Source organism: Erpetoichthys calabaricus, chromosome 4 (genome assembly GCF_900747795.2).
Source record: "Erpetoichthys calabaricus chromosome 4, fErpCal1.3, whole genome shotgun sequence".
Classification (NCBI taxonomy): domain Eukaryota; kingdom Metazoa; phylum Chordata; class Cladistia; order Polypteriformes; family Polypteridae; genus Erpetoichthys; species Erpetoichthys calabaricus.
The window spans coordinates 329,829,984-329,857,584 of NC_041397.2; the positions used below are offsets into that span (position 1 = coordinate 329,829,984).

The 27,601-nt window shown below is 41.5% G+C and overlaps 4 protein-coding genes and 1 long non-coding RNA gene across 10 annotated transcripts in view; 4 read left to right on the forward strand and 1 right to left on the reverse strand.

Annotated features, from left to right (window-relative positions):
* Positions 1-27,601, forward strand: part of LOC114643553 (protein NLRC5-like) — a 5,922,889-nt gene that overhangs the window by 5,374,549 nt on the left and 520,739 nt on the right. The window lies entirely within an intron of this gene.
* The window catches only part of LOC114643557 (NACHT, LRR and PYD domains-containing protein 3-like), a 1,908,976-nt gene that overhangs the window by 1,242,728 nt on the left and 638,647 nt on the right, over positions 1-27,601 (forward strand). The gene's annotated exons all lie outside the window — the stretch shown is intronic.
* The window catches only part of LOC114642226 (E3 ubiquitin-protein ligase TRIM16-like), a 773,543-nt gene that overhangs the window by 173,018 nt on the left and 572,924 nt on the right, over positions 1-27,601 (forward strand). The gene's annotated exons all lie outside the window — the stretch shown is intronic.
* Positions 1-27,601, forward strand: part of LOC127527383 (uncharacterized) — a 374,162-nt gene that overhangs the window by 66,652 nt on the left and 279,909 nt on the right. The window lies entirely within an intron of this gene.
* Positions 1-27,601, reverse strand: part of LOC114641943 (NACHT, LRR and PYD domains-containing protein 3-like) — a 476,010-nt gene that overhangs the window by 66,310 nt on the left and 382,099 nt on the right. The window contains exons 10-12 of one of the 2 annotated variants that reach the window (XM_051925776.1): positions 18,133-18,307; positions 4,935-5,000; positions 3,132-4,845 (exon numbers count right to left, since the gene is read on the reverse strand). The exons of the other annotated variant lie outside the window; for it this stretch is intronic. Coding sequence (XP_051781736.1) covers positions 3,132-4,845; positions 4,935-5,000; positions 18,133-18,307 — 1,955 coding nt within the window. The remainder of the gene's footprint in view (positions 1-3,131; positions 4,846-4,934; positions 5,001-18,132; positions 18,308-27,601) is intronic. 2 annotated transcript variants of the gene reach the window in all.

Below are 27,601 nucleotides of genomic sequence, written 5' to 3' on the forward strand. Positions count from 1 at the left end.
TAAAAAATAAAGGAAAAATTATCATTTATTTGAAACTTAGACATTTAGATGGGGCAGACCCCCTGACTGCTCCTTAAACTCTGCCACATGTCACTAACACCTCAAGTTCACTCACTGAAGTTTCGTTTTTAGTGTTCTGCCCATAGTTTGAAAGTAAAGACGTCACTCAGGAAGAGGGCCTGATTTATATGGTGATTAGGTCATGAATATTCAAATGAGGCCTTGTTTTAAGTCAGGTGTGGTTACTGGTGGGAGGAGATGGGGAGCTGCTGAAAGTGCGGAGTTTTATGTTCATTTGAGATTTGCAGATGAACTTTATGTGCCATGTGGTGTAAATAGAGTTTGATAAATTTGATTTTTTTATGAAAATGCCATTTTCGTGTTTTGAACATTAGAAAAGTCTTAGTTTAGAAACTAAGCAAAGTTTTACACAGGAGGCCCCCAGTTCGTAATCTGTGCCTTAAGGTGGTCACCTACGTGGATGTTTACGATTACGATGTTCAGGAAAAGGTTTGAGAAGTTTCCTCCACAAAAGTGAACTGAAATAAAGCAGAGCTGTTCTGATCAGTGACTGAGGGTCTACTGACTTAGACATGTTTAGTGAAATGTAGGGAGTTGGACAAGTGCTGTGATCTGTTCAGGGGGATGAGCTGACTGCTATTAAGAATCTGGGGGGCAGCAGGTCAGTAGGAGTCTCCATTGAGGCCTTTGTAGTGGAAGTGGCAGAAAGAGTGGGCTGTAAGAATGTATGATCTGCCTCACAAATGAATAAAACAGTTGTGGTTTTCTTGAATGATGAGGCTTTGGTTCTTGTCCTGGTACAGGGTGGGCTGCTAATAAGCTGACTCCAGTTAAACAAGTCATTGTTTCTAATGTACTTCAATTTTTGAAAAACAAAGTATTATTAAATTAATTTTTCAGATATCGCAAAGTCATAACGGACATGATGATGATCATGATGAAGGAGCAGATCTCCTGATTGGAAACATATTGACTCATTCAGAAGACAGCGCTATTAGATAAACATGCATAAAGAACTCAATTTAAAGTAGATGGGTGAGATTATGTTGTGTTTGTCTCCACTGAGTCAATAAAGTGCTTTAAAAGTAGTCAGACAAAGCATAAGTCAAACAAATGTAAGCACAATGAGAGAAAAAATAACTAAGATACATCAGGAACATCCAGTGAGCACTGAGAGCTCTTTAAGGAGAACATCAGATGACAAAGTGAAAGATTCAGTGACTGGTGAATCAGACATGGAGGACAAACTGGTATTTAAATCTGAAACAATGAACAGAGATCAAGGTGAAGTGAAAACAGGAGAAGGTGTTTCAGTAACACCAGGATATGAAAAAGGTGAGCCAGTGATGACCAGCATAGAGCCTGAGAAAGAAACGAGTTGGAGTGCAAACACAGAAGATAGTGCACCGGCTGGAGCTGATAGTATGTCTGAGAACAGTGTCAGTACAAAATGTGGAGGAGGAAGTGTCTGACGTTAAAGTGGCACCGGAGGACAAAGTCCTAAAGATGGCAATGCTGTGCCGCCTCTCAAAACAAATGTAAAAGATGAAGAGAGCCTCGGTGGGCAGCCACTGACTGAGAGAACACCTGAAGGGATGGTGGTCAACAAGAGATGCTTACTGAAGAACAATATAGTGAAGAGGGCTGTAGGGTAAAGAAAAGAAAAGAAAAGAAAAGAAAAGCAAAAGAGAAAGCTGGACTAGCAAAAAAAAGTAACAAGGCAAAGAGTTTGGTTACCACCATCGCTGGTCTGCAGAGCACAGGCAGCAGCAAAAGTAAAAGTACCGTGAGAGAGGAAGAGGAGGAAGAGGAGGATGAGGGCAATGAGTCTGTCTCATCAATCAGGACTGACTGGCCATCTCACATTTGCTAACATGGGGGTACAGTACTGAGAGCATCATGCGGTTTTTGGAGTTTGTGGAAAGGAAGTGTGGGGTCAGCATTGTCAACTGCTTTCCTGACTTGACTTTATTCTCAAGCTTGGCGATACCCGAGATGGACTGGGCTGTTAAATTAGGAATAGCTAAAAGAGAGGCGCTACGTTTGAAGAACATCATCAGCAAAGTGAAGCACTCCTTCAAATCACAAACACAATGATAACTGACTGATTAGTACCACAGCACTAAAGTGGGCTGAGTGTCAGTGTGCTATGAGTAGTGCAATGGTAACAAACAAAGTACGAAGTAACACAAGAAGTGGGAGATCAAAGTCCATAAAAAGACAGGAAGAGTAGTGAAGAGGAGCAAAGTCCTCAGATAAAGCTCATGAGTTACTGATCAGCCCACCATCTGATCCTCACCTGTGGTCATGAGCTCTGAGTAGTGACTGAATGAAGAAGATTAGGAGGACAAGGGGCTGAGACCAGGGTCCTACACTGGACCACTAAACTCCATCTCATGAAGAAGGTGAGGACTTTAGGAATACAAAAGGAACTCTGAACAGAACCACCAGAAGAGGTAGATGAGGTGGTCTGGGCATGTGGTGAGTGAAACAAGAAATAAAAAGAATTAAACTCAATAATCAGTGCATCTTTGTGAAAAATCAAACCTTCAGCATCCTGACCATCCATTTTGTTCCCAGTCTGTCTGCTGATGGTGCAAATGAACTGGAGATTCATTAAATTTTCTGGGATTCTTCAAATGGTGAACAGTCCTACACACTCTTGTAATCACACTTTAGATTTAATTCTCAGCCACTATGGTCACATTCACACAATATGATGCTTCTGCCCCATTAATGTTTCAAATCGTTGTTTGATTACTAACTAATGCAGTTTGAAATTGAGACTTTCAACCATCTTTTTTAATCTGCTGATGTACACCAGTGGTATCAGCTCATCGTCTGCACAAGGGGGCTTTAATGACTCTAAGAGTCTGAAACAGAAACAACAGCATAAGTCTGGGTGGTTTAGATGTGTTGTGAAGGATCATCGAGAATGAGATGACCTAATTATCACATAATTACTGGTTGACCTCACTTCCTGTTGAGTGGGGTGGGGCTTATTAGAAGGTCCTATGACAGTGGAGCTCAGTGCCCCCCAGTGACTCTCATTTACACAAAGTGCCTTCACAGATCAAACTGAACTCGTTAAACAAAGTTGCATCACTCACCAGACTACACTGCAGCAGCTGAGCCCCGGTGCCAGTCTCCTGATACACTGTGGGGTCAGAGGTGTACCTGTCAGGTTAAGTTCCTTAAGTTCTCCACAGCAGCTGATGACAGATGCCAATGCAGCACAGTCCACAGCAGATAAAGTTGTGTTTCTAAAGTCCATCTTTAAATCCTTCCCAATGGCGTCTCTAATTAACTCCTTATTCTGAGTCTCACAGAGCCAGTGACAAACTCGCAGAGCTTCACGTTTATCTCCCCCTTGTAGCGTCCTTTTAGCCTTCTGCTTCACCCACTCTTGTATGCGCTTTACTGTGTTCCCCTCAAACTCCCCCAGGATTCTCTCAAATGTTTTAAGCACAGAACACCAAGCCAGTCCTGTCATGAATCGAGTAACAATCTCAAATCGGCCATCTTTACATGAGTCCCAGTTCTTCAGGATTTTTTTAATGTCCCCTGATGGCTCAAGGTAGAAGGAGCAGACAGCCATGAACTCTTGCAGGGTGATCTGGTAGAACGTGTATGTTGCATGCTCCACAGTGCTTTGCCTCTGCAGTAACCCAGAGAGGAATGGAGAGGGCAAGACTGTCTGGAGACCAAAGGTGGACATCTCTTGCTTCTCATTAAACACATGAATCCTGTTTTCCAGCCCATAATAGGCCATTTTTCCCAGTTTGACCAGAATCATTCTCTGGTTTTTGACTTCTTGTCTGTGATTGGTCAGGATGTTGTGAAGGAACATCACAAAGATCTCAGTGACAGTTCTGGGAGCAGCTCCTCGCTCTTCTTTAGGTGTCATGAAGTGACTCCTCAGTGCAGAGTAGATCATCCAGCAGTACGAGGGGTTGAAGCACATAGAGTAAAGGATGGTGTTCTCCTTGACATACTGAAAAACCTTGGTGCCCATATCAGCATCATCGAAGAACTTCTTACAGTACATCAGCCTTTGTTCAGGGAAGAACCCCAGGATCTCTACAAATCGATCAGTTTTCTTTATGTCCACAGCCTCCAAGGATCTTGGTCTGCTTGTTATCAGGACTGAACAGCCCTTCAGTAATGTCTGACTGACCAGACTGGTGACCAGGATGTGGACAGGCACCTCAACGTCTGGGTCTGAGCAGAGCTGACTCTGGGTGAAGTCCAGTTTGTGTTTGTACTCATCCAGACCATCGAATATAAACAGGAGAGTTTCAGGATTCTTCAGAACGTCTTTTAGTGGATCATCACTGAGATATTTATAGTGCCTTTCAATCAGTTTGGTCAGTGACATTTGTGTCTCATTCTCATTGTCTAGAAGGTTAAGTTCTCTGAATTTAAATAGGAACACAAATGCAAACCTCTGGTACTGAGTGCCTCTGGCCCAGTCATACATGATCTTCTGAATCATGGTGGTCTTCCCTATTCCGGCCATCCCGCTGACCACTATGATATTGGCTGGATTTACACTTACAGGACTTTTCCTAAACAGCTGCTCAATCCAGATTCGCTCACATTTCTCTGCTTCTCCTTTCTCCATGAGCTCTTCATGGATCCTCCCAGTTTTCATAAGTTCATGTTCAGTCTCCTTATGGTTTCTTGTGTCCTGTTTAATGACCACCAACTCTGTGTATCGAGTCTCAAAACCCACACCTGTGGTGTGTGGATTTCCAGGAGAAGCCTGAGCCCCCAGAGTTCTTGTGGATTCAGACACAGCCTGTCTATGTGTCTCATGGAGGTCTAGAAGTCAAAATGAGAAGAAATGAGGAGACCTGATGAGCACAGGACGGGAGGAACTGCTGAGCAGATGTGTAAAAGAAATGAGTTACCTTTAATATGAGGGCCGGAGACAGGTGGCTCGTTTCTGGTGTCAATCTCCTTTAAAAGTTTCTTTCCTGTGATAAAAGAAATAAAGACAGACGGGTCAATCACAGCAGTGAGGGGGGCCATCCTGGATGAAACTTTACTTCCTTTAAAATGTGAAGGTTTGAACTTTATAAAACTGGGCTCTATAATTGTAAATGTGTATACATTTGATGCATTGGTGACATATATGAAATGGGACAAGTGGGCCAGACCAGGGACACATATCCAGTTTGTCTGGGAGCCATTAGTCCTTCACCTGAGGGAGACCTCAGAAATGAGAAAATCCACAGAGTAGAATAGCAGGCATATTGAGGGCAATGCCAATGTAAAGAGTCCAGAGTAGGACACAGAGAGGACGAATTAGAACATCAGAGCACTTGACATGAGAACAATGTAGATGAAAACAGGACATTTCAACTTCCAACATATAATTCTTCACATTTATGTACATTAAGCTTCATTGTCTACAAATCCCCCCACTCCTGTGTTCTTTCCAGGTACTTCTCTAACGATTCATCTGATTCTTTATTATCTGTCCTTCCATCTAGTATGGAATCATTTGTTAAACTTAACCAGTTTACTTATGATATTCTTATCAGATTGTTTATGTAGTGTATATTATAAAGAGCTCCAGCCCCAGCCCTGACCCCTGAGGCACACCACTTTTAGCATCACCTCATTCAGAAGAAATCTATTGTCACAGGTGGCTGGGGGGGTGACCTGGCCGGGATGCCCCGGAGGACCGGAAGTCCCTCCCCGAGACAGACCTCCCTAAGACCCTGGTGGCTATGGGGACCACGGGTACAGAGCTTGGGAGCCCTGAAGTGCTGGGGGGAAGAGGATCGGGGACACCCCGGAAGATTGTTGGGAGGCACCTGGAGCACATCCAGGTGATTATAAAAGGGGCCGCCTCCCTCCATTCAGGGGCTGGAGTCAGGAGAGAAGGAAGGACAAGGTCTTGGAGGAGGCAAGGAGGCGGCCTGAAGGAAGAAGAGGCATTGTTTAAGGGCCTGGACTTTTGGGGACTTTGGGGTTAGAGTGCACTTACTGTAAATATGGATTATTGTAATAAACGTGTGTTGGGTGAGTTGAACGTGTCCGCCTGTCTGTGTCCGGGTCATCTTCCACAATGGCGCCCGAACAGAAACGATCCGCCTGTTCCAACAAAGCTGCCTCATGTATCATATTGGTGGAAAGCGTTATGAAAAACACAGTCGTGGTTGTGATGCCTGATCCACCTTACCCAGTGATATTAGGGCGGGACTGGTCTAATAATAAAAACATTATTGCTCCTTTATTAAAAGAGGGCTTGGTTATGGATGGAAAAAAAGCTAGTCCGACTGTCTCCAAACCGTGTATTAGTTCCCTTAATCCCAATACAGTCAAATTGTCAAACAGAGATAAAGGTCCCTCAGGCTCTACGAGAGGCACACCACCTTCCGAAGGACCTGACAGACTGAAACTCTGCCCCTTGAAATTGCTCAAGACCCTATTATTGAATTAGCTTCACAATTTAAATTTACACCCTCTTCTTTTAAAAGGGAACAATTGAACGATGATTCCTTGAAATTCGCAAGAAATGCAGTAGTTTCAGTAAACCGACATATATCCGTCGATCCTCCACCATGAATGCCCTACTTTGTAATAAAAAATTATTTATTATATTGCGTGGCTGAACATTGTTGCTAATACCACGCACTTATCGCAATCAAGTGTGTGAATTAGCACATGCTCATTTACTCAGATTTTATTGGCCTGGAATAAATGAGGAGGTCTGACGTTTCTGTACTTCTTGTCCAGAATGTCAGATTCATCAGATTCCTAGGAGGGACTGTGCTTCCTATACCCCTGGTTGATATCCCATTTGAAAGGGTCATGGTTGATCTTGTAGGACCCTTAGAACCCTCATTATGTGGTCATGATTATAGTCATGGTAGATTATGCCACGTAATTTCCTGAAGCTGTTCCCTTGCGCTCAGCAACCTTCAAAATAATCACATGGGAACTTGTAGGGATATTCGCTCGTGTTGTGATTCCCAAAGAGGTTTTAACAGACCAAGGAACTCCTTTCACTTTGGAGATGTTCAGAGAGAGTGCTAGGTTACTGCAAATTAAACATCTGAAAACATCGGTCTACCACCCGCAAACTGATGGACTGGTAGAACGGTTTAATCAAACACTTAAACAGATGTTACGCAAGGTAGTTAGCGAGGATGGAAGAAACTGGGATCAGTTACTCCCCCTCGTGCTCTTTGCCTATCAGGAAGTCCCTCAGACCTTGATGGGCTTTTCTCCTTTTGAACTCCTTTATGGAAGACAACCCAGAGGTCTTTTGGATATGGTAAAAGAAGGTTGGGAAGAGGAGGTCCTCCCATCTATACTAATAAAAGGCAAAGCCCTCACTGACTCACTCACTCACTCACTCACTCACTCACTCACTCACTCACTCACTCACTCACTCACTCACTCACTGACTGACTGACTGACTCACTCATCACTAATTCTCCAACTTCCCGTGTAGGTGGAAGGCTGACATTTGGCAGGCTCATTCCTTACAGCTTACTTACAAAAGTTAGGCAGGTTTCATTTCAAAATTCTACGCGTAACGGTCATAACTGGAACCTACTTTCGTATACTGTATATGGCCATAGAGGGCAGCTCGGTCGCCGTGTGAGGCGGTTGCGTCTTGTGTCTTGCATCATCACGCCTCCCACGTGATTGAGTGCCTGCCCATATAAGGTAAATATTCGCGGGTGAAGGACTGTGCTTAGCATATTCATAAGTGCGGCTGCTGCGGAAATCAGCACGCCTCCCACGTAATTGACTGCCTGCCCATATAAGGCCGTTCTTCATTGCGGTGTGTTCATTCCTTTTCTTGCTTCGCCAAGGAAGCAGCCTTTTCACAGCTTAAACACTGTTTTATAAACGAACGACATATAAGGCCGTCCTTTTTCCTTGCTTCGCCAAGGAAGCGGCCTTTTTATTTAATCCACGGGTTCTCCGCTGTTTTATTGTTCATTTATTACGATTGTTATAGTTATTGTGTTTGTTTTATTTAATCCACGGGTTCTCCGCTGTTTTATTGTTCATTTGTTAAGATTGTTATAGTTATTGTGTAGGTTTTATTTAATCCACTGGTTCTCCAATGTGTTATTGTTCATTTGTTAAGATTGTTATAGTTATTGTCTAGGTATTTTACACTTAGTTTACTGTTCAGGTACCCATTTTCTTTATTTAATCCGCGGCTTCTCTGCTGTTGTTTTGTTCGTTTATTACGATTATAGTTATTTGAATCCCTTTCTTTGCCTGACTGCCTGCCCATATAAGTTGCTCTGCAGTTTTTTTGTGAAGAGGCCTTTACACAGCATCTTCGCTGTGTTATAAATGAACGCAATATAAGGCCGTCCTTTCTCCTTGCTTCTCGGTTCTCTACTGTTTTATTGTTCGTTTATTACGATTGTTATGGTTATTGTGTAGCTATTTTAGACTTAGTTTTCTGTTCAGGTACCCATTTCCTTTATTTAATCTGCTGCCTGCCCATATAAGGCGCTCTGCTGTTTTTTTGTGAAGCAGAAAAGCTTCACAAAGCTATTTTATAAATGAACGCCATATAAGGCCATCGTTTTTGCTTGCTTCGAAAAGGAAGCAGCCTTTTTATTTAATCCACGGGTAATTATTTCGTTTATTACAATTGTTATAATTATTGTGTAGGTATTTTATACTTTGTTTACTGATCAAGTACCCATTCCCTTTATTCTTCCAACTGTACCCCTATTAACATGTCTATGGAGGTGATCACCATCAATCAAAGAACTATCACTTACCGAGTGGTGTCCATGCCCCAAGATGGCACCTGCCTTTACCATTCTCTGTGTTACATATTGCACGGACTTATCAGGCTCACTTTTGATATCCGCAGGGACATTGTGTCTTATGTATTAAATGACTGGGACAGATTCAAGGTGTGGACTGATGATGGTACAGGAGATAATTATACTACACAGGAGCACTATAAGACTGAAATGCTTAAGCCCTTCACCTATGGTTCTGCATGTGAGTTGATGGCTGCCGCTGAATTGTTTGGTTGTCGCTTTCAAGTGTACCAAAATGGCCAAATATTTTACACCTTTGGAGAACCGTCAATGCCTCTTAAACATCTTAGATTCATAGGTAACGATTTGAGTAGTGGACACTTTGATGTTTATGAATATTTCAACTCTCAAAAGATGGATGCGAAGTTATTGATGAAGCCTGTTGTATGCTTATATCGATTGACACATACCGAATGTCAGTTCAACACAAATCCAGCTCGAGCCGATTATGACAGCAGCAATCCAAGCTGTGAGAACACAGTAAAAAGGAGGCGTATCAGACGTCATGGTAGATTTTCTGATGCAGCTAGACGGAAGCAACTTCGTGCAGCTGCCGCCAAATACTCGCAGAAAAATCCACAAGTTAATAAACACACTGTGGCTAAATACTCGCAAGCACATCCACAACTTCATAGGGACGCTGTCGCTAAATACTCACAAGCACATCCACAAGTTAATAGGGACGCTGTGGCTAAATACTCGCAAGCAAATCCACAAGTTCATAGAGATGCTGTCGCTAAATACACGGAGGTAAATCCACAAGTTAATAGAGCTTCTGTTTCTAGATACGATCCCAATAATGAAAAGCGGCTCATACGACAACAACAGGTTTGGCTCAAAAAAGCCAATTGTGGATTTGCGTACGACCCAAACATACATTATGAGTCTGACAAAACAGTACACATTGGATCCATGGATGTTCACTGTGACTATTGTCAAGCTCAGAAGTGGAAATGCAAGTCTCCTGGTTTGTGCTGTAATCAGGGACAAGTGTATCACTTGATTGGCAGTCTTTTACCTATGCCGAGTGAGGAACACAAATTTTTGCAAATTTATTTCGTCGGGGACGATGAAAAGGAAGCACAAATCTGCTGCGCTAATTTTTCTGGACTTAACATACCCCTGGTCGAGCAATTACAAAAAATGCTCCATGACTGTAACACTTACATCCAGGACTTCCACTCCACAATGGACAGTATTTCAGATGATGACAAAGACTTCAAAGTTGTCATTCACGCAGACAAAAAACCATTACATGCACACAAAGGCAGATTTAATAAACCCACAGTTCATCAAGTTGGTGTTGTCATCGTTGGGCAAACGTTCAACAATAGAGATATTGTCTTGAAAACCAGAGACAATAAACTACCACGCATTAAGGAAACCCACAGATCCTATGATGCACTTCAATATCCTCTCATGTTCTGCTATGGTGAAGACGGCTATTCTGTGTCTATACCTCAAGTTCATGCTACCAGTAAGTTACCTATGAACAAAACCGTCTCTGCAGCAAACTTCTATTCATACCAGCTTATGATCAGACAACATCATGATAATACTATCCTTTTCTTCCGAACTTTATTAAATCAGTTTTTAGTTGATATGTACACAAAAATTGAATCCGAAAGACTAAATTATATCAAACTAAATCAGAAAAACTACGAGCTGAAAATTACGTTCACTTAAAAGATGCTATTGACAAAAACGACACTGATTTAATAGAACTTGGTCAAGCTGTGATATTACCATCTTCCTTCACTGGAGGACCTCGCTATATGCACGAGCGTACACAAGACGCAATGACATACGTACGTCATTATGGCCACCCTGACTTATTCATCACATTTACTTGCAATCCTAAATGGCCTGACATCACAGAAATTCTCCTTCCACGTCAAAAACCTCACGATCGCCACGACCTTATCAGTCGTGTATTTCATCTCAAGATGCGCAAAATGATAGACTTGCTCACTAAGAGTAACATTTTCGGCTGTACAAATTGCTACATGTTACACCATAGAGTGGCAAAAGCGAGGTATTCCCCATGCACACATTCTATTGTGGCTAAAGGATAAGATTAAACCAGCTCTCATCGATGAAGTCATCCGTGCGGAAATTCCTGATCCACAGACTGACCCTGCCCTACACAAAATAGTAAAATACACCATGATTCACAGCCCATGTGGACCTCATAATATCAACTCACCGTGCATGATCAACAGAATATGCACTAAGAAGTACCCGCGTCCGTTCATCTCAGAAACTCAGACCGGAGAAGATGGTTACCCTCAGTACCGCCGGCGCGCACCTGCTGATGGAAGTCATACAATTAACATCAAAGGAGTAGATATCGACAACAGATGGGTGGTCCCTTATAGTCCTGTGCTGTCCCGCTTCTTCAATGCTCACATCAATGTCGAATTTTGCACTTCAGTAAAATCAATCAAATACATCTGCAAGTATGTTAACAAGGGAAGTGACCAGGCAGTATTTACAATACAAAATCAAAATGACGAAGTATCTCGATACGAAGCTGGTCGTTACATTAGTAGCTCTGAAGCAGCCTGGCGCATTTTCTGTTTTCCCATTCACGAACGTTTCCCTCCGGTCGTTCATCTTGCTGTGCATCTTGAGAACGGACAAAGAATTTATTTCACAGAAGGCAACATTGCCGATAAAGTACACAATCCACCACAAACCACCCTTTTAGCGTTCTTTGACCTTTGTAAACACGATAATTTTGCAAAACAACTTCATTATAATGAAATTCCATCATATTATGTGTGGGCAAACAACATGTTTCGTCGAAGGAAACAGGGCAACCCTGTACCAGGACATTTGGGAGTGAAAAAGGATAATGTACTGGGACGGGTCTACACTGTACACCCGAATAACTCTGAATGCTACCATCTTCGACTGCTGCTCAACAAAATCACAGGTCCCACATCTTTCAAATCTCTCAGAACAGTTGATGGTGTCCTACATCCGACCTATAAGTCAGCCTGCAGGGCACTCGGTTTATTACATGACGATATCAACTGGGACGAGACTCTACAGGAAGCTGCTCTGTCTCGCTCACCTCAAAAGATCCGTGAACTGTTTGCTGTCATGTTGGTGTTCTGCCAAATGGAAAACCCCTTAAACCTATGGGAAAAACATAAAGACAGCATAGCAGAAGATATTAGGAGACAGACTGAAAGAGATCATATACAAACAGAAGTCCACCAGTGGTTAAATTTGATCTATAACAACTGTCTACAGTTGCTTGAAAACTACGTAATTGGTATTGGAGGTCAATCTCTTCATCATTACGGTTTGCCTTCACCTTTAACAGAACTGGCACAACTTACGTCAAATCCCGAGTACTTGAAAGAGACATCTTACACACCTCATAATTGGCCAATATAGTCACAAATAACGAGCGGTTGCTAAATAGTGACCAAAAGTCAGTTTATGACCAAATCATGAGCAGCATTGCGTCAGCCACTGGCACAGTGTTTTTCCTTGATGCTCCAGGAGGAACTGGACATTCTTAATAAACCTTCTCCTTGCAAAAATCCGAGCAAAACGTAACATTGCCATAGCTGTGGCTTCTTCTGGCATTGCTGCAACTCTTCTAGAGGGTGGCAGAACTGCTCATTCAGCTTTCAAGCTGCCTGTGAACCTCAACCATACTGAATCCCCCATGTGTAACATATCAAAGCAGAGCAACATGGCTGAAGTGCTGTGACATTGTCAGCTTATTGTCTGTAATGAATGCACTATGGCACACAGAGCAGGTATTGAGGCTTTAGACAGGACCCTCCAAGACATCCGAAACACCAACAAACTTATGGGAGGCTTGACAGTGTTACTGGCTGGAGACTTCCGCCAAACCCTACCAGTCGTGCCCAGAGGAACACGCGCTGATGAAGTTAAAGCATCTCTGAAATCTTCATATCTATGGCCACAAATCAATGTTGTTACTTTAAAAATAAACATGAGAGTTCATTTGAAAGGCGACAAAAAAGCCGAGGAGTTCTTTGCTCTTCTGATGAGTATAGGTGATGGCACCTTCATACAAGAAAATCGTAAAATAAATATTCCTACAAATCTCTGTCTCATTGTGAATATCTTACAAAGCCTTCTTCAAAATGTTTACCCTGATCTACGAAATCTCCACCAAAATGACGTGTCATGGTTAAGAGAGAGAGCTATCCTGACACCAAAAAATGACATGACTACGACTATAAACCACATTTTACTTCAAGAACTACCTTCACAACCAAAAACATATCAATCTGTTGATTCAGTTGTAGTTTCTCAACACTCTAAATCCTCCAGGCACTCCTGAACATGATCTCATTTTGAAGGTTGGGGCACCAATAATGTTACTAAGAAATTTACTGCCACCAAAACTTTATAACGGCACGAGACTTCAGGTCACATCTCTACAAAACAATCTAATTGAAGCAACTATTTTTACTGGCAGTGCCTCAGGTGACACAGTTTTTATTCCTCGCATCCCCGTTATACCATCTAATCTCCCATTTCAATTCAAACGCGTTCAATTTCCAGTAAGGCTCTGCTTCACAATGACAATTAATAAGTCTCAAGGACAAACATTACAAAAGGTTGGCATTGATTTGAGGCAGGATTGCTTTTCACATGGCCAACTGTATGTTGCATGCTCAAGAGTAAGCTCAGTGCACAGCTTAGATAGATAGATAGATAGATAGATAGATAGATAGATAGATAGATAGATAGATAGATAGATAGATAGATAGATAGATAGATAGATAGATAGATAGATAGATAGATAGATAGATACTTGGTCATATTACAACCGGAGGGACGAACTGACAACGTCGTATACAAAGAGATCCTTAACAAATAATTTTTTGTATATTTTCCCTCAGTTTAAAAATGTTTACTTTTTTCTTAATTAAAATATTCAGCCAGTATTTCGCCACTGCGAAGTGCGGGTATTTTGCTATCCTCTAATATTTTGGAATATATCGCACAGTTACGCAATAGATTAAATAAAATTAGGCCCGTACTCAAAGAACATGTAGAAAGAGCTCAGGCAGTGCAGGAGCAAAATTATAATCGAAACACCACCCTCCGGGAATTCCACCCAGGGGATTGTGTAATGGTGCTCGTTCCTACTTCCTAAATTAATTGCAGATTGGCAAGGGCCATATGAAATTAAGGAACAAAAAGGGCTTGTCAATTATTTAGTTAAACAACCTAATCGTCGACCGAGCGAGCGTGTTTATCATAGCAATTTGCTGAAACCGTGGAAGGATAGAGAGGCAGAGCCTCCCTCCGGTCAGCCACGCTCCCTTTTCGCAGAATATGAACCCCTTAATTTCGGATCTAATTTTTCATGGAGACAAAGACAAGAGCTATAAACTGCCATCTTGTCCATTGTGGAAGTAATAAGCGAGCAACCAGGTTGCACTACGTTGATTGAACATGCTATATTAACTGACCCAGGGGTAATCGTCCAAGAATGCCCATACAGACTTCCCGAAGCAAAGAAAGCAGAAGTAGAATTGGAAATTAGACGGATGCTAGACATGGGCATTATTGCAGAAAGTTATAGTCCATGGTCTAGTCCAATCGTCTTAGTTCCTAAACCTGACGGCTCGTGGAGGTTCTGTAACGACTTCCGACAACTCAATCAGGTTTCCAAATTTGATGCTTATCCCATGCCTCGAGTGGATGATCTCCTCGAGAGGCTGGGGAATGCACAATTTCTAACTACACTTGATGTGACAAAAGAGTACTGGCAAATTCCCTTAACGTCCTCCGTTAAAGAAAAAAACACCTTTAATACACCTAGTGGACACTGGCAATACAGGGTCTTTCCCTATGGTTTGCGCGGGGCACCAGTGACTTTTCAACGTCTGGTGGATACACTGTTACAGCCCCACAATTCCTACAGTGCCGCCTACCTGGATAACGTTGTTATCTATTCTGGCACACGGAAGGATCATGTACAGCAGGTTTTGGCTGTTCTTGCCACACTAGCTCAGGCTGGGCTGTGAATCAACCCAAAGAAATGTTTCTTTGGGTTGAATCAGGCCAAATATTTAGGCTATCTAGTGGGTGGCGGTTCAGTTCAACCTTAGTGTTCTAAAATTGATGCCATTACTAAATGACCCTGTCCGATTACTAAGAGGCAAGTGCAAGCTTTCTTGGGACTAGCGAGCTACTATAGTCGCTTTGTTCCTCGCTTTTCCAAGAGGGCTACCCCTCTCACAAATTTGACAAAGAAAAGGGATCCTCTTAAAGTGGTGTGGGATGATACTACTGAAGCCGCATTTTGTGAATTGAAATTGGCCCTGACATCAGCACCTACAGTATTTTGAAATCCCCTAACTTTTTTTATCCTTTTATTCTCCAAACCGATTCATCAGACACAGGATTGGGTGCCGTGTTGAGCCAATGCATCGATGGTGCTGAACACCCCGTGATGTACCTCAGCCGGAAACTGTTGGATAGGGAGACTCAGTATGCAGCGATGGAACATGAGGCTTTGGCTATTAAGTGGGCTGTGACACAACTTTGTTACTACCTGTTGGGATGGGAATTTACTCTGGTGATGGACCATGCCGCTTTGCAATGAATGGCTCTGTATCGGGAGTCCAATCCTCGTGTCAGTAGGTGGCTTTTGGAATTGCAACCTTTCAGGTTCAGAGTCACTTATCGTCAAGGTTCTCTTCAAGCCAACGCTGATGCCCTCTCCCGGATCTACAACCTCTCGGTTCTGGCTGCCCAACCCGATGGATCTGGGCTGAGGGGGGGGGTCATGTCACACACGTGCGCTTAGGAGGCTGTCATTAAGTCCAGAATTGAGCGATTTATTATCAGACGGGGGGTTGAATTGTGGTACTGATGCCTTTCTCTCTGCCTTTCTAGAACAAAAGAAGAAAAATTATAATCCTCACGCACCATCAATAATTCTCACCATTGAAAATGGCTCCACAACAGTATCCTCTTCAACCATGACATCATTTCCAACTCCCACAGATGACGTCACTTCCAGCTCATACAAATGATGTCACTTCCGGTCCCTCACTGATTTCGTCACTTCCGTCCAATCCAAATGACGTCACATCCGTCCAGTCCGAATGACGTCACATCCGGTCCCTAGCCGATGATATCATTTCCGTCCAGTCCAGATGACATCATGTCCGATTACATCTAAATTCCTGCAAAATCATTTCCTCTAGCCATTTTCTACTGTATAAAATCGAGCTTCTCAAATCCATGAATGTCGAATGTTTGATTTTCTAATCATTTTTGACCAATTATTGCATCCTAGTCATATACGGGGCAATTCCCCAACACTTTATAATTGTTTTGTGGACTTTATTTCATCACAACACGTAACAAGCAACTTCTCCAAGCACACTCCTAAACACCCAGTTGCTTTTGCTCCTCTGCAGGTGAAAAAAAGCAAAAACCCCTTCTAAAGAGAAAAACGCTTTAAAAATTCCAGCACAATTCCTTAGCGGCAACCAAAATCCAAGTATATAAGAGAAAAATGTATTTTTAATTAACTCTCACACTACAGAAAACCCAAAAACACTCAGCAACTCCCATCTGCTTCTCTCTCGATTGCAAAGATGACACCAGCACGTCAGTATTTTAGTGTGTCTCCTCTCAGCATGTCAGACTACAGTGAGCCATAATTGAATAACTTAGAAACAGGGTCTATAAAAACTCTCTTAAACTCCATACATACTTAGTTCTTGATGCATTCAATTTAAACCGATTCTTATCTCTTATCATTGAAAACACAGCCAATGAAGTAATATCCAACAGCAGCATTTCTACAAAATCTACACTTACACTATTGGAGAGCTTTTTACACTTTCTACTTCCATCCATCCATCCATCCATTTTCCAACCCGCTGAATCCGAACACAGGGTCACGGGGGTCTGCTGGAGCCAATCCCAGCCAACACAGGGCACAAGGCAGGGAACCAATCCTGGGCAGGGTGCCAACCCACCGCAGGACACACACAAACACCAAGCACAAACTAGGGCCAATTTAGAATCACCAATCCACCTAACCTGCATGTCTTTGGACTGTGGGAGGAAACCGGAGCGCCCGGAGGAAACCCACGCAGACACGGGGAGAACATGCAAACTCCACGCAGGGAGGACCCGGGAAGCGAACCCAGGACCCCAGATCTCCCAACTGCGAGGCAGCAGCGCTACCCACTGCGCCACCGTGCCGCCCCACTTTCTACTTCTAATTCTCAAAACCTCCAGGTAATTCTTAAGCAAATGAAGAAGCGGAACAAGCTGAGGGACATTTTCCAATAGCCAGCTGTTTAAGCACAGAAAAGGAATGCAAGAATAGTTCTGCTCTCTCGTCATACACCTCCTAGAGTGACACACATCACCTCCTCCATGGCAGGTATTTACTGCTAAAATACTGACAGAATCTCTTTGCGTCCTTCTTGCAATTTTTTTGTGATGTTTCTATCAAATGTCCTTTTAAACTTTCTGTTATCCTGTCTGTTACACACGGGCGCATAGGGGACAGATGAAGGGCTCTAGTGACTGTAATTTAACTGTCACACCAGGGGTTGGCGCTGTGTCTTAATGTCTTTCTCTCTTCCTCCCTCTGCAGACCAGATGATTGATGACTAGAACATCTCTGGTGTCACTTCCATCCATCCACCTGGACCTTTTTCTTTCTGCCAGGAGGACTGAAAACTGGAAGCTCCGCCATCTTTGCCAGTTCTGTACTGAACTCATGTCTGAAAAACCTTTATACAATTATTTGCTTGTTTTTTCTATATTAGATGCAATCCAATTATATGGGGTTACCATGGAGGTACTGAACTCTTTATCGTTGTCCTTTGATTCTCTTACATGTCACAAAAGTCAAGAAGTGTCTGGCAATGAGGTTGAGTCCTTGAGAACTCAAACCATAGAAATCTCGAACAATCTGTGATAAATAACGAAAGGTATGACCTTCTTACCAGTCAGAGGTAAAGGCCTGACAACAAGTCTGTAAAGGCCTGGACAAATGAGCCTGTGATTATCTGTCTGTTAAAGAAAATTACAAATGAGTCTGAAGGCATCAGAGGGCACATTGAGCTTAGGACTTAATGGTATCAGGGTGCTAATCATGGGTCTCACCAGTAATGCGAATAGAACTTTATAATGAATAAAGCAGGTGGTCTACTGTGTTCTAATGTGTATTGTGTTCCCCTCTCTACTTCACCTTATTGTGTGTTTGGACAGTTAGAATTTTACTGTGAACTGAACTCCATCGACTTACTCTCCTCTGTCACCTCCTCCATTAATGTTATGAGGTTTGGTGATTGGAGTCTCTCAAGTTGCTCAGCCAGCGCCTCCCACAGGCTGATCAGCACCACTCGGTCCTTCTTCATTACTTCACCGATGAAGGAGTCCACACCTTCTGTCCCCTCAGACTCTTCTTTGACTTTGACAATCTGAAAAACAACCAAGATGTTATGTTTAAGATGGGCTAATCTCTCTGGCTTACATGTAATTTCCTTTATTATGTCCTTTTTGATCATCTTTGGTCCTTTGATTTGTACTATTTATGCTATTGTGTTGTTTGTTTTTTATTTATATAATTATGTATTTTTATTGGTTTTGTTTATTGTTTGATTTTTATGTGTGGATGCTTGTTCTGCCAAGTCCCTTATATTCTGAAGATGATCTCACAAGAAATGGGGCCACCTGTCAATCTCCGTTCGGGGACTGCACGTCCCATATGCTTTTATAATGCTGGGAGCATTAGAACATTAAAATAAAGAAAGATTTAGACGAGAAGAGGCCATTCAGCTCAATAAAGCTCGCCAGTCCTATCCATTTAAATCCCCAAAAATAACGTTAAATTGAGTTTTGAAGGCCCCTAAAGTCCTACAGTGGTCACTTATTCTGTGTGTCTGTGGTTCTCAGTGTGAACATAAACTTCCCTATGATGGCACAAAATTTACCCTTCACAAGTTTCCAACTGTGTCCCTAAGTTCTTGTTGAACTCATTTTAAAGTCACAGTCTCGATCCACTGGACTAAATCCCTACATAATTTTAAACACATCAATCATGTCTCCTGTTCAACTTCGTTTGCTGAAACTGACAACGCTCAGCTCTTTTAATCTTTCCTCATAATTCAACCCCTGTAGCCCTTTAATTAGCCGAGTCACTTTTCGCTGGAGCTTTTCTAGTGTTTTATGTTCTTATTTTTAGCCTGGAGACTCAAACTGCACCCAGGACTCCAGATGAGGCCTCACCAGTGTGTTATAAAGCTTGAGCAGAACGTCCTGTGACTTGTACTCCACACATCAAGGTGCTATATAACCTGACATTCTGATAGCCTTCTCAATTGCTTCTGAACACTGTCTTCAAGTTGATCGTGTCAAGTCCACTAAGACTCCTAAATTCTAATCATTAGGTGTACTTTCAATTTTCAAAATCCCCATTGTGAATTCAAACCTCACAGTTTTACATCCATTTATAGATATTAAAAATAGCCGCAGCCCCCACACTGACCCCTGCCGGACACAACTGTGGACACCAGCCAATTCTGATGAGGTTCCTCGCACCATCACCCTCTTCTTTTTGTGTCTGAGCCAATTCTGCACCCATCTACACACCACACCCTGAACTCCCACTTCTTTTAGTTTGATACCCAACCTCTCACGCAGCAGCTTATCAAACTCTAGAAAGTCAACATAAGTAATGTCATCTGCTCCACTTTGGTTGTATCCTTCTTTTGCTTCCTCATAGAACTCCAACATATTGGTTAAACATGACCTCCCTCTTCTGAACCCATGCTGTTTGTTCCTAATAACTCTTGTTCTTGCCATGTGTTACTCAATCTTTCCCTTAATAATTCCTTCCATTAATTTGCCTGTGATGCACAATAAGTTTACTAACCTACAGTTACTTGGATCTGCACGGTTACCCTTTTTAAATAATGGGATAATATTTGTCATTTTCCAGTCCTTCGGAATTTCCCCCCCGAGTGTAGAATCTTCCTAAAAATATGCATCAAGGATTTATATCTGTGCTCACTAACCTCCTTAAGAACTCTGCGGTAAATATTATCAGGTCCTGGTGATTTGTTTGATTTTAGCTTATTTAATCTGAGCAGCACTTCTCCCTCTACAATTTCCAAATCCCTCAGTACCTCCTTAGTAGTCGCGTTTACCTCAGGGAGGTTATCAACTTGCTCACTTGTGAAGATCTTTTTTGGGAGTTTTTCCTTCTCTTTTTAGAGAGTCAAGGCTGGATGGCTGTCAAGAGACAGGGCCTGTTAAAGCCCATTGCAGCACTTCCTGTGTGATTTTGGGCTATACAAAAATAAACTGTATTGTATTTTATTGTAATATAAGTTTAGGGCATCCACTATCTTTTACTACTAAAATACTGAAAGAATCTCTTAGGGTCGTCTTTCGCCTTATCTGCTCTATTCCTCTCCAACTGTCTTTTAGCCTCCCTGATATCCTTCTTTCTTAACAGTTGCCCTCATGTTTTAATACGCCCTACAATTCACATTGGAGTTATTAGTTACTTTAGTGTATTATATATTAGTTATTATTCCTTTGCTGCTTCTTTTTCAGCTCTTTATTAACCCACTGCAGAGTTATTTTAAATTTCCTACGTATTCCAATTTAGGTGTGTACCTGTCCTGCATTACACGCAAAATGTTTTTAAACCTGTACTAATACTCCTCGACTCTCTCCACACTTTAAAGCTTATCCCAGTTTATCCTTTTCAAACTTAATATTTCTAGCATTAAGACAAGCTGTTTTTAATGTATTACTCATCTTATTTTTACATTTAAACATTAGGTTAGACTTTACATTACTATGCATTTTTATTTCTCCACTGTTGTTTGTTCCTCCATGTTCAGTTCTAAACCTGGCCTGTCCTAAACTGCCAAGCCATTCCCTAGTTTAAATAATCCTCGACTGACCTCCTCATACGCCTCCTCAATACATTGGTGCCTCTCTGGTTCAGATGTAACCCATCATGGCAGAACAGCTCCAGTTTGTTCCAAAAGGAGTCCCAATGCCCCATAAACCTACACCCTTCTACCCTACAACTAAGTGTGAGCCATGCGCTAAGCCTTCTGCTCTCCTCAGTCTTACCTGGACTGGCGTGAGGCACAAGCAGAACTTTGGAAAAGACTACCTTGTCAGTTCTGCTCCTCAGCCTGCCACCTAACTGTTTAAATTTGGATTGCTGAACTGACAGACTACCCCTATGTATGACATTTGTTCCATCATGGACAATGACAACTGGATACACCACCACTCCTGCCAAGAGCCTATCCACCCTTCCAAGGAGGTCTCCCATCTGTGCATGTGGAAACCTGCTCTTCAATTTCCTAATGATGCCATCTTCTATCATTACAACCTCATTTTTTGGTGATTGGTTTTGAGGTGGCCCATTGAGCTCCTCGTGCCTGCCCAACAGCTCAGAGTTTTCAAAGACAGCGGTTTGACAATTACAATTCTGGAGTTGATGCCCCGAGACAGAGTGCACCCCTCGCCTTGCACTTACATTTAAATGTGACGCACCAAATCGGTCTGGAGTCTCCACCAGCACCACCTCACTGAAGGACACTTGGGCCAGATCTGCCAGTTCTCTACTACAATGCAGGCCAGCCAACTCCTCCTCCAGTTCAGAGACCCTGAGCTTGCAGCGCTGGATCAGCAGGCATCTTCTAAAACTGGAGTGTCATGTGACTAACAATGGCCATAACAACCATACAAACATGGCCGTAGCCCTCAGGAGGTGTCACAATGATGTCAGAAAATTCAAGATTAGAGATTTGAGATCTTTATTGTCACAAACATTGTGAGAAGCAGAGTGAAATTGTTGTGCCACAGATGCTGTGATGTATAAATAAATACAGTAAATAAATAAGAGTAGCAGAAGATAAATAAATAAACAGCACAAGATAATTTTAAGATAATTAAAGATAAAGGTAAAAAAGATGCAAAGATAAATGACAAATCAATGTTAAAATTTGAAACCAGGGCAACATACATTTGCTGATTAATTCAAACTTCACTTATAAATTGAAAAAGTGAATCCTGACTTTCCTTGACTAAATGCTGTAACTTGTGGCAAATTCTGATGCTTGAATCTCAGGGGATAGACGTTTAATCTCCGGGACTCTCATATTTATGGGCATTGACATGGATTGTAACCAAGTAGGACAAGAAGTGGTAGAGATCGTCTTTCTTTCCCTAAATTACTTTAAGTTCAGAGTCTGCTTAACATGTGCAGAGAAGACACAGCAAACTCCTCAAACTCAGATGGTTGACGTTAGCTGTGACTGTAGAACAAGAAAATGGAGGAACCTCTATCCACATGTCCTCCATTCTCTGTGTGGGGATCAAGTGTGATCTTGTTTGTATTTGAAACCACTTTTATCCTGTAGGTTTTCTCTGGATTTTGTTTGCTAATCTTCAGTGCTGATTTGATGGTTCAAACGTAATGAATGAGGCAAACAAAATCATACAAGATGTTGTGGCAGATGGCCGGGGCCCTTGTGATGGAAGAACTGGGGGAAAGGGGCATATTCAGGGCAATACCTCCCCTGGAACACTAGAGTGCAATCCCCCTGGCTCACAGCAGGGCCACAGGTTTGGAGCACAGAAGCTCAACCTTGCTGGGGCCCGTGGCCACCACCAAGGGGGCACTTGGACAGTTGCTGACCCCTGGGTTGCAGCACTTCCTCCACACCCAGAAGAAGGTCTGGCAGCACCGAGCACTTCCGGGTGACCTATGAAAATGGCCGCCTCACTCCATTTGAGGAGCCAGAGGAGGAAGACGAAGCTTGCTGGGAGATGAAAAAATGTAAATGCTGACAATACAGGGAGAGAGGCGTAATTAATGCTGAATACTTTTTAGACTGAATACTTTTGAGCTTCTGTCTCCTAAACCTACTATCCATCTCTAAAAAAATCAGGTACAGTCAGCTCTCCGCAGCACTCATTTTTTCAGCATTGTTCGCCTTGTGTCTCATTCATTTGCTTAATGTGCTGTGTGTGTGGCTGGTTAGTTTAATATTTGTAGAAGGAAAATTTTTTATATTAGCATGAAGATATCAAATTAACATAAAGAGCCATAAAAAGTAATTAAAAGCTTCTAAAACATTAGATTAAGCATAAATTAGAATGCTGAGAAAATAAGATAGGTCAAGTGAATAGTTAACTAAAAATCAGTCATTTTGCATTATTTTTTAAGTTTACAGCAGAATTGCTAGTGTGGGAAAAGAACAGATAAAGAAAATAAGACTGAGAACACCTGTGTTTAGAGATAGGAAGCTAAAAGAATGATACCACAGAGAAAAGATAGCTCTGGAAGGCACGTAAAGAAACCAGTGGACTGATGAATCAGCAGAAAGGCAACAAAAGGCCTTTGCTGTAAGCGAGGTCACTCTGATGCAATGTATGAAAAGGAATATTAGTAAAATTAGACATTAGCAATAAATTTAGTAGAATATATTAGAAATTAATTTTAGCACAGAGATTAAGGCAAACCAAACATGCCAAGCAGATAATTAAAATAAAGACACATGTCATAGTTCAATTTTAATTAAAGCCTAAGCTTCAGGCCACTATTATGAAAAAGTATGGAAAGCTTAAAGGAAACCCATATATGGAATTGAAGCCTTGGCCAGTTAGAAAAAATGGGAACAGCATAGAATAATAAAATACCAGGAGGGGGCCAGTAATAGGAAAGTAAGGAGATAATAAGGGTTCCCATGGGAACTCAAGGTTCGGCCGGACAGGAGTAGAGAGGAGTCAGAGAAGATAAGCAAAAGAGCTTTTTTGAGCGAGGTCGGAGAAGATAGGAAATGACATCAGAAAGCCCAAAGATGGTAAGAGGAAGCCATCTACCCAGTCTTAGACCAATCAAAATAAGCCACACAGAAACCTAGAGAAAACAATGAACAGTAAAGCCAGGTGCTGAATGAGCTAATTGAGCAAGGACAAAGTGATAAGAAAATGATATATACGTTTTGGATTTGGAACTGTTCGCGGCTCAGCTCAATTTGGCCGTATTGGCTTGAGTCCTTGTTATTTTTATTATTATTATTATGCTTATTTTATTGCAATAAAACTGTAAACTCTGTTTGCCTATCATGTCTCCTAATAGCCTTTATTTCAGGTAAAAAGCCTTCTGGTGATGAATTTTTTAGCCACGACATATTCAAGCACTGGGAGGTTTGGTTCTAAATGTTTCCTATTAGTAAGCCTGGCGCACGCGCTCTCTCTGTCTCTCTCTCATGCTGGAAGCAGCAATATTGGAGATATAAAGCGGTTTGCTACATGCCGCTGATTATTATGTTGTTTTCAAATATTTAACTTTTATTAATAAAAGTTCCCTGAAAAAAGTTGTTTTCCCTTATTTTTGATGAATAGTAAAAACAGACTTTCTGTTTTATGTGAAATGGAAGTGAATTTTCAGGTCACAATTTAATTAGAACTTTTTATACCATTTCTATGAACTATGGTCTCTATATCATATATATATATTCCTAACACACTGCTTACTTCAATGTTCTTTAAAACATTTTATGAAATGTGCTATTATTTCAGCAAATTGTATTTTTATGAAAATGCATTTAAGTTCAACAAAGACTGTGTTGCAGTTTCGTACCCATTTCAGCACAGGAGCATTAAAAGGTCAACTGGTTACAAGTTTGACTCTCTAATGAGCTAGCGTTACATTCTGTGTGACAGAATAATGGGAACATCAGGGGTAATATAGTCATTAAAGTGTTAATATACAGATAGCGTTTACCCATGAAGTGTTGTGTGAAAAGTGTAAAAAGACTGCTGAAATGGTGAAGTAAATGTCCCAGGCAGTTTAAGGAATTGACTGATGTAATAGAAATCAGTAGACGTCCTGTAAACACGACTTGATGGTTGTCACATACACAGAAACTTCACAAGAAAAGGTTAAGGGCAGAAGTTAAGAAATGTTTGAGGAGAGCAAGAGAATAATAACATGAGACTTTTATTATGGATATGTAAGCTGGTTATGCTCTCTGCTGAAAATCATCTCATGTCCTGTAACCAGTCAGAGTAAACCAGAGGTGATGTCTATGCATTCATTCAGCACTGCTATCCAAATTCAGTTATCTATAAGAATGGCCATCTGCCTTTAGTCCTTGACCATCTGATGATAACCTCTGCCCAGGTCACTGTCCATTAGTCCATTGCTGTAACAGGATGCTGTAAGCTTCATGACTCTTCATGAAGAGAAATAAAGACGTAGTGAACAAGTTTCCTCCTGCCTGGTTCCTGACTCAGAAAGGTCCTAATTGAGGATAAGATTTCTTTCTTTAATAATATGTACAATTTGTTTCTTCCACATCTGAATGGTGCCAGGCTGTAGGATTTTGTTCACTCGGATGTGCACCTCAGGCCTTAGGACTCACACTTAAACAACAGCTATAAATACTGTAACTTTAGATGTAATAATGATTATGCAGCCACTACAGTATATTAGCTTTAGCTAACATTCATTTTTGTTGCCTGCTCATGCTTTATAAAATGCTCAACCTAATATTCCCCTCTTGACTACTATAGGACCATAATTGGGACAAAGTGTAGAAAAATATGTTACATTTCTTATTTGTTTAGATATGGCTGCTTTTTTTTCTTATTTCTTAGCCTTAAGGAATATCTGAAGACCAAGATGGTAACCAGTGAGCCTTTTGCAGACCAGCATCTCTCGGTTCATTGAATCAAATGCTGTTAAACTCTACAACTCCAACCACCTCAATAAAAGCTCCTCACTAATGCAATATTGCACAATGCAATATAATGCTAGGGATCTGCACTGACAATCAGAAGGTTGGCGGTTCGAATCCCGTAAATGCCAATAGGGACTCTGCTCTGTTGGGCCCTTGAGCAAGGCCCTTAACCTGTAATTGCTGAGCGCTTTGAGTAGTCAGAAAAGCACTATATAAATGCAAAGAATTATAATTATTATTATATTGTCAGACTTAATAGTAGGTTACAACATGCCCTATCAATAGTTGAACATAGGAGCTCTCGTCACATCATGTCCATTGTCGATAATAAGTATATGTTAGACTTTTACCTCTAAAATAGAAAACTGGTTGCAGAGAAACAAGCAAATGTCAAAAAGCAAGTGCAGCAAGCTGAACATCTCTCTGTAACTGTGGATTTGTGGCCTGATAGGAAGATGAGAGGCTACTTGGGATAGCAATGGAGAAAGAAACCCTTAAACTGAGGTCCAGTCTGCTGTCGTGCAAACGGTTTGAGTGAACACACACAGGTGATTGAATATGTGAACAGTTGGAAGGTCTTTGCAGTGATGACAAGAAAAAAAACCACAAGATTAATTACACTATCACTGATGATTTAAACGCTTACTGTATATATCAGGAGAAGGTATTGACCAAACATGAGACCTGAAGACTTGAGCCACAAAATTACAGACTTGACGCCTGACTTGAGTTTACTTCAAGGACTTGAGGCTTACTTACGACTTGCTTCTTCTTACTTAGGACTTACTTCTTCTTACGTGAGGTTTAAGACTTGAGATTTGCTTGTGCTTGCAAAATTGGGACTTGATCACACCTCTGACTAAAACTGACACTTTGTGAGGAGTCCTCGCTGTTCAATGAGGAAGCTGGAGATTCTGCCCTGTCTTAGCACCACTTTGTCATGTGATCAAGCAGACCACCCCGCCCCCCCCAGTGGCTGCCCAGGGGAACAAGTAAGAAAATGTGCTTGCGGAGACTTGATGAGATGCTTTAAAAGTTGGAGCATTTTTACATTTTCTAATCACTTCATCAAAGGTTTTGTTATCACCATTTTGTTTATGACATATTTTTATAACAGTGAATCATATTCAGAAAGAACAGCAATAACAGAATATAATTCCATGTACTACTAGTGAACATCAAACATGTTATAATACCATTTTACAATATCAGGTAGCTGAAGTTGCCTTCACAGCAGATGTCTACTCGAGTGATGTGAAGGTTTCTGCCCTGTTGTGGATGAGGAGATCTGCAGATAACTGGAGTTGTAACTTCTTAAACATCACATTTTATAAAGAAGCAACTGAGGAAGAATTAAAATCTCAAGATAAAAATGTTGACTGTATCTGAACATGACAGACTGGGGATCACTGTGGTCGATAAATGACAGAGTTAGTGACATGTTAAAGATTATAATCTGTAGATAATGCAGTTGTGAGGTTGTTTTAAGGAGGACACGTTTAGTCACTGAAGTGTTTCTGAGCCGTCTGTCACACATTTGTATTTAAGTTGCTTTCACATTTAATGTTATGGACATGAACGCCATGTCACTTCTCTACTTTGATTTTGAGCTGCTGTGACTGAGATTCACACACAATGAGTGCGGGATGGGATGGAGGCAGAAGAAGAAGAAGAATGTTAGCAAATAATGAGACCTACTGCTACATTCTGGGACAGTAAGGGATGGTGATAAGTAAATAAACAATATAATAACTATCATGCTAAATAAATAAAAAAGGGCATTATTTAGTGCATTGAATATATAAACACACATTACTGTCATTTTGTTCCATATATGGTAATACTTTGTCATCTGGCCCCGCCCACATCTGACCCCGCCCCATCCGGTGGTGTATTTACTTCAGCACACGACTGCAGGGGTTTCCCTGTTTTGCCATCAGAAGTGGCTGTTGAACAAGTAAGAAATATACAGTATATATAAAAAATATAAAA